Source organism: Salarias fasciatus, chromosome 3 (genome assembly GCF_902148845.1).
Source record: "Salarias fasciatus chromosome 3, fSalaFa1.1, whole genome shotgun sequence".
Lineage (NCBI taxonomy): Eukaryota > Metazoa > Chordata > Actinopteri > Blenniiformes > Blenniidae > Salarias > Salarias fasciatus.
Window position 1 is genome coordinate 17,045,736 of NC_043747.1, and position 12,114 is coordinate 17,057,849.

Genomic DNA, 12,114 nt, shown 5'->3' on the forward strand with positions numbered 1-12,114 from the left:
AGCCACCTTGTTCCGGTTGAGGACCATGGCCTCGGATTTGGAGGTGCTGATCCTCATTCCTGTCGCTTCACACTCGGGTGCGAACCGCCCCAGTGCATGCTGTAGGTCCTGGTTCGATGAAGCCAACAGGACAACATCATCTGCAAAAAGCAGAGATGAAATCCTGTGGTCCCCGAACCGGACCCCCTCCGACCCCTGGCTGCACCTAGAAATTCTGTCCATAAAAATGATGAACAGAACCGGTGACAAAGGGCAGCCCTGCCGGAGTCCAACATGCACCGGGAACGGGTCCGACTTACTGCCGGCAATGCGGACCAGACTCCTACTCCGGTCATACAAAGAACGGACGGCCCTTAACAGGGGGCCCCGGACTCCGTATTCCCGGAGCACCCCCCACAAGACACCACGAGGGACGCGGTCGAATGCCTTCTCCAAGTCCACAAAACACATGTGGACTGGTTGGGCAAACTCCCACGAACCCTCGAGCACCCTATGGAGGGTATAGAGCTGGTCCACTGTTCCACGACCAGGACAAAAACCGCATTGTTCCTCCTGAATCCGAGGTTCGACTATCGGTCGGATCCTCCTCTCCAGTACCCTGGAATAGACTTTCCCGGGGAGGCTGAGGAGTGTGTTCCCCTTATAGTTGGAGCACACCCTCCGGTCCCCCTTTTTAAACAGGGGGACCACCACCCCGGTCTGCCAATCCAGAGGCACCGTCCCCGACCGCCACGCGATGTTGCAGAGACGTGTCAACCAAGACAGTCCCTGCACATCCAGAGACTTGAGGTACTCAGGGCGAATCTCATCCACCCCCGGTGCCTTGCCACCGAGGAGCTTACCAACCACCTCGGTGACTTCAGCTTGGGTGATGGACGAGTCCACCTCTGAGACCTCAGCCTCTGCTTCCTCCACGGAAGACGTGGCGACGGGATTGAGGAGGTCCTCGAAGTATTCCTTCCACTGTCCTGTGATATCCCCAGTTGAGGTCAGCAACTCCCCACCTCCACTGTAAACAGTGTTGGCGGAGACCTGCTTTCCCCTCCTGAGGCGCCAGACGGTTTGCCAGAATTTCTTCGAGGCTGACCGATAGTCCTCCTCCATGGCCTCCCCGAACTCCTCCCAGACCCGAGTTTTTGCCTCCACAACCGCTCGGGCTGCAGTTCGCTTGGCCTGCCCGTACCCGTCAGCTGCTTCGGGAGTCCCATGAGCCAGCAAGGCTCGATAGGACTCCTTCTTCAGCTTGACGGCAGCCCTCACCTCCGGTGTCCACCACCGGGTTCGGGGGTTGCCACCACGACAGGCACCAGAGACCTTACGACCACAGCTCCGGGCAGCTGCTTCGACAATGGAGGTGGAGAACATGGTCCACTCGGACTCAATGTCTCCAACCTCCCTCGGGACATGAGAGAAGCTCTCTCGGAGGTGGGAGTTGAAAACCATGCTGACAGAGGGTTCCACCAGACGTTCCCAACAGACCCTCACAATACGTTTGGGTCTGCCAAGTTTGTCCGGTTTTCTCCTCCGCCAGCGAATCCAACTCACCACCAGGTGGTGATCGGTCGACAGCTCTGCTCCTCTCTTCGCCCGAGTGTCCAAAACACACGGCCGAAGGTCAGATGACATGACAACAAAGTTGATCATCGACCTCCGACCTAGGGTGTCCTGGTGCCAAGTGCACTTATGGACACCCCTGTGCTCGAACATGGTGTTCGTTATGGACAAACTGTGACTAGCACAGAAGTCCAATAACAGAACACCACTCGGGTTCAGATCAGAGAGGCCATGCGATCCAATCACCCCCTTCCAGGTCTCACTGTCGCTGCCCACGTGGGCGTTGAAGTCCCCCAGTAGAACAATGGAGTCCCCAGTCGGAGCACTGTCCAGCACCCCTCCCAGGGACTCCAAGAAGGCTGGGTACTCTGCACTGCTGTTCGGCCCGTAAGCCGAGACAACAGTGAGGCACCTATCCCCGACCCGAAGGCGCAGGGATGCGACCCTCTCGTTCACTGGGGTGAACTCCAACACATGGCGGCTGAGCTGCGGGGCTATAAGCAAACCCACACCAGCCCGCCGCCTCTCACCGCGGGCAATGCCAGAGAAGTGGAGAGTCCAGCCCTTCTCGAGAGGTTGGGTTCCAGAGCCCAGGCTATGTGTGGAGGTGAGCCCGACTATATCTAGCCGGTATCTCTCAACCTCCCTTACAAGCTCGGGCTCCTTCCCCCCCAACGAGGTGACATTCCATGTCCCTAGAGCTAGTCTCTGTGTCTGAGAATCGGGTCGCCGGGCACCCTGCCGTCGGCTGCCACCCAATCCACATTGCACCCAGCCCCTACGATTCCCTCGGCGGGTGGTGGGTCCACCGGAGGGTCGGCCCACGTCGCCCCTTTGGGCTGAGCCCGGCCGGGCCCCGTGGGCAAAGGCCCGGCCACCAGGCGCTCGCTTGCGAGCCCCAACCCCAGGCCTGGCTCCAGGGTGGGGCCCCGGCTGCGCCATACCGGGCGACGTCACGGGCCTCGATTGTAATATATTCATAAGGGCTATTGAGAAAATTCTGTTCTTGAATAAAAATCTAATGTAAACACACCAAGCACTCACATCACCATGCACAATATTCACAATGATCACTCCACAAGCACCACCACTGTCCACAAGCACCACCACTGTCCACAAGCACCACCACTGTCCACAGGCTCCACCACTGTCCACAAGCACCACCACAAGCACTTACAATTTATTGTACCAGAGTTGACAATGTCGATTCACTTCCATTATCTCTCATAATACCTAAATAATTACTGTGTCTCAAATAAGTCAGCTTGCTGCTGACTTGTTATGTGAGACACAGCAAATGTCCTGGTCACTTCAAACACATTCAGTCTTGCATATGAACACTCTGCTTTTTCATCCCATCTTTTTTCAAGTTGGCCTATGAACAATAGAAATGCTGACATCAAAATATTAGCTATACTAGGTTTTAGTGATGTGGACAAATCATTCAATAATTTTACAAATGTAATCACTCGCTCATGCGTCACATACATTCATTCAGCTGACACATGAGACGCTTTCCTGAACTTTCACCACCAGGGGTCATTGTTGGGCTCTGATTCGAAAAGCTTCGAGTACTGAACCTTTTTTCGATACAATTGTGTTGAATGCTTTGTTGCTTCAGAAAGCTTTGGATTGCCATCACTACCGTCCGGTCTCAGTATGACCAGAGTAGGAGTCTGGTCCACATTGCCGGCAGTAAGTCGGACCTGTTCCCAGTGCATGTTGGACTCTGGCAGGGCTGCCCTTTGCCACCGGTTCTGTTCATAATCTTTATGGACAGAATTTCTAGGTGCAGCCAGGGGCCGGACGGGGTCCAGTACGGGCACCACAGGATTTCATCTTTGCTTTTTGCAGATGATGTTGTCCTGTTGGCTTCATCGAACCCAGACCTACAGCATGCACTGGGGAGGTTCATAGCCGAGTGTGAAGCGACAGGGATAAGGATCAGCACCTCCAAATCCGAGGCCATGGTCCTCAACCGGAACAAGGTGGCTTGCCCCCTCCAGGTCGGTGGAGAGACCCTGGCCCAAGTGGAGGAGTTTAAGTTTCTTGGGGTCTTGCTCACGAGTGGGGGAAAGATGGAATGTGAGATTGACAGGCGGATCGGTGCAGCGTCTGCAGTGTTGCAGTCGTTGTATCGGTCTGTTGTGGTAAAGAAGGAAATGAGCTGAAAGGCGAAGCTCTCGATTTACCGGTCAATCTACGTTCCCACCCTCACCTATGGTCATGAACTTTGGGTCATGACCGAAAGGACAAGATCCTGGATACAAGGGGCTAAAATGAGCTTCTTCCTTCTTCCTGGCTGGGCGCTCCCTTAGAGATAGGCTCAGTCACCAGGGATTAGGTAGGAGTAGAGCCGCTAGTCCTCCTCATCGAGAGGAGCCAGATGAGGTGGCTGGGGCACCTCTTTAGGATGCCTCCTGGACGTCTGCCAGGGGAGGTATTCCGGGCATGTCCCACCGGGAGGAGACCCCGGGGAGGACACGCTTGAGGGACTGTGTCTCTCGACTGGCCTGGGAACGCCTTGGGATCCTCCCAGAAGAGCTGGACGAAGTGTCTGGGGACAGGGAAGTCTGGGCATCTCTGCTTAGGCTGCTGCCCCTACGACCCGGTCCCGGACAAGCGGTGGAAAATGGATGGATGGCTTGATTGTTGCAGTACTGCACAGTGAGGGCCACTGATTCTTTTATCGTCAGAATTACAAATATAAACACGCAGACACAAGCACACACTTAAGATTAAATTATAATGTATATTTGGCCAAACAACAATAAGTGTGGTTACGTGGTGTTTTTAATTTCGGAATTGGTTTATTCTGAATTAAGTAATTCTGAATTATATTCATGACCGTCGTGTTTATGTGGGAAAACAAAGGATTAAATCCTCTCTACCGTCAGGGTCTGCAAAGTTTTCTGATTGGACAGGAGGCGACCGTGATGTACTGACATCTCCTGGAAGGAAACAGTGTTTTTCTCGTCTTTCTTTCTCAGTCAACTTTGACGCTACAGCTTTGAAAGTATCCACGTTAAGCACCCGTCCATCCGCTCGTTTCATTATATCCAACTCTTTTAAAACTTTCGGAAAATAAATTGTCTTCATACGAGTCGAAACGCGGACAGCGGGCCACCATCTTGGAAAATTATGTCATCACAATGGAGCATGCGCAGAACGATCAGAATGAAGTTGCGCCTAAATACCGTATTTTCGGCACTAAAAGGCTCACTGGATTAATAGGCGCACAGTCAATGAATGGTTTTTATTAAAAAAAAATTCATACATGGGGCGCACCACATTTTAATGCGCATAGGATGTATAGAATAGTATGAGAGAAATACATATTGGCAGTCTAGGTGGTTACATTCTCGGTTGAAATGTGTGAATAAAGTGACATATCAGAGCAAGTTTGACTGAGGATCGCTCCTCTTCACGGATATGCAGCTCAGAGCGCGGCCACGACTGGTCTAACTCGCTTGGTCACCGGGGTTCAGCCAGCTGCCGTCTCCTGAGTGAAGTGCTCCACCGACAGCTCAACCGCAGCCGGCCAGCTGCTCCCGGCGTCTCGGCGGGTGAGCGGCCGGGCACACCGGCCGTTCTCGGAGTTGCAGCGTGCATGCTGCCGCCCAGCGTCCAACCGCTCCCCACGCCGGCTGGCTGTGCAGCCGCATGCTGTGCTCCGTTCTGTTTAAACTAGCTAGCTTAGCAGCTTAGCAAACAGGGGTTGTTTGCGCACATGATCAGGGTGATTACCGTAATTCCCGCAAAAAAGGCGCATCGAATTATAAGGCGCTCTGTTGGATTTTAAGAAAATTACAGGCTTTTACGGTAGCATATAATTCCACTTCCAAAGGAAAATAAATCAGCCTATTCGGATTTAAACTTAATTCTGAAATGTTTTCAGGCATTTACATGGTCATTTTAGAGCCGTTATTGGCTTTACTCAGATTTGTAGAGTAATAAAAAGTCCCATGTAAATGCATGTATTGTTAATTTTGTATCAGCTCAATTATTGTTGACATCAAGTCTTCTACATTAGTTGGAGCAGAGAACGACAGAACAAGTTACTTATTATCAATGGCAGAAATGATATTGACTGACCAAACGTGATGACACTTCTTTTTAGTAGGTAGTTATCCATCTACTACCCTCGACCTGCGAGCTCCAATCTCCATGGTGTCAGGCTTCCCTCTCTGGCTGTGTAAACTGCACCCCTTACCTGTCTCACTTCCTGTTAACTATTGTCTCATCTGCCTGGTCGATGTCTCAGTGCACTTATCCTTCTGGTTTCATAATGAACCTGTTGTAGCTCACTTAAATAACAAAGCTGACATTCCCCCTTCACTGTCAGCTCTCCAAGGTTTTATCAGTACAGCTAATAAAACAATAGTTTTATGTGATTAATTACAGATGAATAAAGATAATTTCTCACCAGTGACTGCAGTGATGCTGATTCCACTGCTTCTGATGTCCTCAAACACAGAGTAGAGAGTGAATCTGTATTCAGTTGCAGCAGTGAGAAAAAAGGCTGTGTGAGTTACTGGTGTGAATCCAGCTATGATGCGCCTCTCGACACCATTAAACTGGAGGATGAAGCTGACGTCGTCGTTCACTTTGTTCCACTGCAGAGTGACACTGGTCTCATCTTGTCTTATTGACCTGAAATTTTCTACATCAGCTGGAGTTGAGAACAACAAAACAACTTAGTTACTATCAGTGAGAAAAGTGAAATGTAATGATGAATTGTGATGCTATCTTTTTTTTGGCACCTGCTGTGTAACAGACGAATGGCAGCTGGATGGAGCAGCTTTCATCTGACCACAGCCCCGACTCAAACGATGTGGCGACGCACTGCTCTTCACCAGAGTCGGGCTGGCTGCTGTCCCAGTTTCGATACAGTGAGACACTCCCGTCAGACCATATTTTTTGGCGATACAGACCAATCCACACAAAGTTTCCGTCTGTAATACTTCTGACCATTTCATTTTCCGTCTGGTTTCGAATGCTGTAGAGTGAAGAGTAGCAGATGCAAAAATTTTCACCTTAGTCCACTGCATGTTTCTTGGTGGGAACATGATGGAATCGTCCATAGACTGTATGCATGCCAACCATTACACCCCACACACACTCTCGGTGCACGCATGAGTTACTTTCCTTTTTCTCTTGAAATTCACCTTTAGTCAGCTGGGATAGACTCCAGCTCTGCGTGACTGTGACAAGATGGATGAATGGATGGAATGGACAGATGAGTGAATTAATACTGTACCTGGCCAGATCTACATAATTCTCTCTGCAGAACCTCTGAGCTTCTGTCCAATTGAGTAATGTTTCAATCCTGACAAACGTTGCTGTGCCATTCAATGTACCTGGAAATACATGGACATTTTGTTTGTTTTCATAAAACTAGTTTCCATTAAAATAAAAATGAGAATATTTTATAATTCCTTATTCTACAGTTGAAAGCATTTTTTTACATATCAAAGTATTGACATTTCTGGAAATTCTTTTCAAAAAGCGATGTGTTTTAAAATGTCACTATAAAAACTCACCATTGAAGCAGACAAACTGCCGTTCCAGACTGCAGGTAGAGTCAATCCACCTGCCAAAGTATGGACTCCCACTCAAGAGCTGTACACAGTATTCTTGCCCATTCAAATTGTTTGGCTGACCGGTGAACCAATTTCTGTATGTGTCTTCTCCTTCTCCATAGAAGCTGCTGTCATTTAACGACCACATCCAGCTGTTTATCAGGTCGTCATGGAGACCGATCCAAGCCTTTCCTGTTCAAGTAAAGATATTCATACAACACGACTGAATTGAAACTTCCTGCCGTGCATTGCAGTACCTGTGTCATCCATGGTGCAGATATTAAGAACTCACCTGCGTAAATGGGGTTTAAAACTGCTTCAGCGTCAGCTGAGCTTTCAATGGTGGCCAGGTCCGTGAAGAGATCCCTGCACATGTGCTGAGCGTCGGTCCAGTTCACGGATGTGTTCACAAAGTTGTAGTGAAATTGGGCAAAAGCCACATTGGCAAATGCTCCTGAAGCAAACCATGAAAATATACAATATATCAATGAAAGGTTCTTGATTTGTTTGTCATCTATCATCATTTCCCTGGTGTTTTTCTTTCAGTCCCTTCTGCTAGAATTCTACAAAGAATTCTGGACAAACCAGAGCAACAGTCTTTCCATCTTATATAAACTTGATCTTCACTTTGGAATTGTTTCAAAAAGTCTCAGTTTTTACTGTTTGATTGGATCAGAAGACTCTGCACTTAACACGCTGATGTTTTTGTCCCATGTTTTCTTTGACATAAAATAATTCATGCTCTGTTTCTTCGTGTCCATCCAGGACATTTAAACAAATTTTGGAGTACTAGAGGACACTGCATTGATTTATAGTCTCAGATTCTTCCTTCATCCATTCTGGATACTCTCACAGAAAAACCTCAACACCCTCAGATCTGCTACTATTTATTTTTTCAGTGAATTTAAAGAGACAAGAAAAGTAATTAAATGTCTGAGTTTTTGTGAAAATGAAACAAAACTATTGTATGTAAACTTCATAAACACCTTAGAAGGATGGCAACAGACTTCTCCACTCTGATTAAAACACACCTTCACCAAGAGTTCATACACTGATTTTTTTCTTCTTGACAAGCACACCTACAGCAGGTTCTCACTTATCTCTGTTCATCTGTGTTTTCTTAACTTTTACAGGAAACTTTCCATGTCGCTGTGCGACCAGATCAGATCAGTCCCTGAGCATTACAACACCTTCATCTTTGGATCAATGTAGGTATTTTCTCCTGTTTTTCTGGTTTATGTCTCTAATCTGGAGAACTCAACAATTGCTTTTATATTTGCTGTTCATAGACTAAGTTTCTCTCATTAATTAACAATCTGTGTCAAATCACTGACTGGATTATTCAACTGTGGAGATGTTTTAGATTAAGAACAATAAATGTAACACATACATTTTTTCAATCAGCCTTTAGGATGCCTAAAGAGTGTTTTTATTTTTGACAAAACTGATCAACTTACAGTTTGTCTCAGTACAGTAGGTGGTTAAGAACCAGTTTAACCACAGTTAATAAGCTGTAAATTCATTGTAGTCCAGAGAGACTCAAACAGGTCGTGGTTTCTCATTGTGCAAACCAAATAAATAACTTGTAGGTGAAAAACAATCTTAAAAGACTGGAACACAGCCATGACAGAATCGTCACGTACGATCAAACACTACAATCATTTTCTCAAGTAATTCTCTTAAGTACACACTCAGCACGTAACTGTTCTTTAAAGTGCACCAACCTGTGAGAACAAAAACAAACAGCCTCCGCTCCATGAGGTAAACCTTTAAAAAGATGCAAAAATTATTTCATTTTAATGTATAATTTATATTCACATTATTCATTCACATGTCACATCTTATAAGGAGTTTCAGGAAGAGTCTCAGTAAAAACAGTTTCCTTTAATATAAGGTAAATATATTGGACTTACCATTGTCTCGGTATCCTTCGAACTCCTGGGGACACTGCAGTGGCTACAGGCTTGTTTGGCTTATATCAGTGTTCAGCAGATGTGAGAGTAAAAAAAAGCACTTAAAAATGGGTTTCAAAACATGCACACACAAACCCAAGCTGGTGAAGACTGGAGCAGGAACAAGGAAGTAAAAAAAAAAAAAGAAGAAAAAAAAAAAGACAATATGACATGTGGGTCTGTCTTTGTCTACTCTGCCTGAAAGAATGGCATGCCAGCCTCTGCTTTTTTCTCTTCTGACTAAACACAAAGCAGCTCTCAAATCAGAGTTCAGCTGAAACGGAACATGATATTCTTGTTTGATTTTGACTGTAATGAAACAACTTTTTTTTTTTTTGCTTTCGAAATCCCGGAGTGAAACAGTTCTCGTGTTACATTCTTTCAAAAAAGAATTTCCTGCCCATGAAACATGAGCTGGGGAATAGCTTTGTTCCGTTTGACCTGATGTTTGGGTAAACACACAACTGCTGTTTCATTACAGCTTTGAAAGGAAGTAATCACCTATGAACGTCACAAGAATTTCGTTCTGTCACTATTGAACAAACACAACACTACACAATGTAGTTACAATGTTTAATCATCTGATACTTTCTATGTGTGATTATGTTCAGAACATTTTGTCAACAAACCAAAGAAAAAAGTCTAATATTTTCTTAAGTGTAGCTAATATTGCTACATAAAATACATTACAGTTTTTGAAAATATAAGAATTTTTTGTAATTTGTAATTGTAAAAATGGTAAATAAAATCACAAATCCAAGAATTCATCCTGTTGTTTTAACTTGTGTGAAGAATATAGAATACATGACAAGAGGGCAAACCTGAACAATACAATGAAAATTATTTAACAATGACAGAAACGCAGTAATATCTTGATTAAAAATCATCCCTGCCACTGTTGCAATTGCACAAAGTGCACAAAGTGATGCTATGCATTTATTTCATGATTTCACCTCCCTATAATTCTATTCAAAATCAATTTCAAGTCTAAAAAAGTGTAAGAGCGCGCAGCAGCATTGAGAGCGCGCAGCAGCACAGACGCTTGGATCCGAGGCGGAGCGGCGGCTCACGAGTGGCGAGCCGGTAGGAGCGGTGAGGCGGCAAGACGGCGGCACGGTTACACCGGTAGTGAACCCGGGCACCAGGGACTGAGGCGTGTGCCCGTGGGTACCGGTGTGCGAGGCCGTGCCGCCAGCCCAACATGGCCGCAGCGTTGCACCGCGGACCTCGCCTGCACCCCCTGGTCGTGAAGGCGGACAGGATCGTCTCCGACCTGAGGGAGGACATCCGCCGGCTGTCGGAGAGACGATCTGCTGGAGCAGGCCCGGACGCTGGCCGAAGGACAATCCATGATCATCACGTCCTTCATGACCACCACCGCTCCAGCTCCCTGGGCTCCCTCCTGCTCAACACCGGACCATCAGCGCTCTTGGGCGGAGGTGGTGGTGCGGGGCCACAAGCCTAAGCCCACCGCGGCTTTGCCTCCACTGCCCCTCTCGAACCGCTTCCACGCCCTGGCGCAATATGACAGCCCGGCGGGTGGTGAGGGTCCGCGGCCTGCTGCGGCCGCTGCTGCTCCCGCGTCCTCTGGCGGGTCCGCCGCTCGCCGCCACGACACCCCGGAAGCCACGCCACCAAACACCGCCAAGCACTGCCGTCGCTCCGCCACGGCCCTGGATCGCTACACCCCGGCCCCGGAAACGGCTCCCTCCACCGCGGCCCACTCCTCCTCTGCCTCGGAGAAGGAGCTCCCCGCCGCGGCCACGGATCACTCCGCCGCGGCCCGGGCCAACTCCACCTCCACCTCGGCCTCGGAGAAGGAGCTCCCCGCCGCGGCCACGGATCGCTCCGCCGCGGCCCGGGCCAACTCCACTTCGGCCTCGGAGAAGGAGCTCCCCGCCGCTGTCCCGGAGAAGGATGTCCCCGCCGCGGCCAGGGAGCCGGGCCGCTCCCCGCCGGTCCCGGAGCGGCGGCGATCGCCCCGGACCGCGGCCTCCGCTGCCCGCCTGAGGCTGATTAGGGAGGCGGTGAGGAGGCATTCCGTGAGCCACCACCGCGGGGAGAACCAGAACCAGGGCCAGGACCACCGCTCCGGCAGCGAGGTTGCTGCCGGCGGCGTCGCTGTACCGGCGGAGCGCTCCCCAGCCCTGGGCGCTGACACCGCCGCCCCGGACACCCACGACGTCGCCCCACAGCCGCCCCCGCCCCGTCCCCTCTTTTCCCCCACGACACTCCTGGTTGGGGACAGTAGCATCAGGAATATTCGCTTTTTTAACGCCATCACGCGGTGTATTCCTGGTGCTACTGTCCCCACGATCCTCCACGGACTCCCGGAGCTCCTGCAGTCCCTCCCCTCCACTGTCCGCCGGGTCATCGTTCACGTCGGGACTAACGACACGGCCCGGCGGCAGTCGGAGGTCACCAAGCAGGATTTTAAGGACCTTTTTAACCTGTTGTTGGAGAGCTGTGGAAGGTCGGTTTTTATCTCTGGACCTTTGCCGACCTTCTTCAGGGGCGCTGAACGCTTCTCCAGACTGCTCGGCTTAAACACCTGGCTTCAGCGCTCCTGCACAGCCTCCAACTTTTATTTCATTGATAATTTTAACCTTTTCTGGAACCGCCCAGCTTTTTATCATCAGGACGGACTTCACCCGAGCACGCTGGGCAGCTCCATTTTAGCAGGTAACATTCAGCATACAGTCCACACATCCCCCACTGACTGACTACCTGCAAGCCCCCCCCCATCCACCACACGCCACACACACCCCTCACACACCTTCACTGCCCCCGGACACACCACACACTATCCACAGCATCCCAGTTATCACCTAGTGCAGACACCACATCCCCCGGACTGTTCTTAAACACAAAAAGACTCTTTTAACAGTGAAACTTCACCGAGAGCGCACATCCAGCCCGCCCACCACCATTAACATGGCCCTGCTGAATGTGCGCTCTCTTTTAAACAAATCCTTTATTATTAATGATCTTATTTTAGATAATAACTTGGACAGTCTGCTTTTAAC

At 49.2% G+C, this 12,114-nt stretch overlaps 1 protein-coding gene across 4 annotated transcripts in view; it reads right to left on the minus strand.

The window, feature by feature from the left end:
* LOC115386097 (receptor-type tyrosine-protein phosphatase H-like) overlaps positions 1–12,114 on the minus strand; it is a 39,734-nt gene that overhangs the window by 11,246 nt on the left and 16,374 nt on the right. For 2 of the 4 annotated variants that reach the window (XM_030088310.1, XM_030088308.1), the window contains exons 1-7: positions 9,050–9,199; positions 8,861–8,903; positions 7,429–7,590; positions 7,098–7,328; positions 6,815–6,914; positions 6,318–6,553; positions 5,981–6,226 (exon numbers count right to left, since the gene is read on the minus strand). The exons of 1 other annotated variant lie outside the window; for it this stretch is intronic. In XM_030088310.1, the coding sequence (XP_029944170.1) occupies positions 5,981–6,226; positions 6,318–6,553; positions 6,815–6,914; positions 7,098–7,328; positions 7,429–7,590; positions 8,861–8,903; positions 9,050–9,052 (1,021 nt within the window). In that variant the 5' untranslated portion in view covers positions 9,053–9,199. Of the gene's footprint in view, positions 1–5,980; positions 6,227–6,317; positions 6,554–6,814; positions 6,915–7,097; positions 7,329–7,428; positions 7,591–8,860; positions 8,904–9,049; positions 9,200–12,114 lie in introns of those variants that run through there. One more of the 4 variants, XM_030088309.1, reaches the window with a different exon arrangement.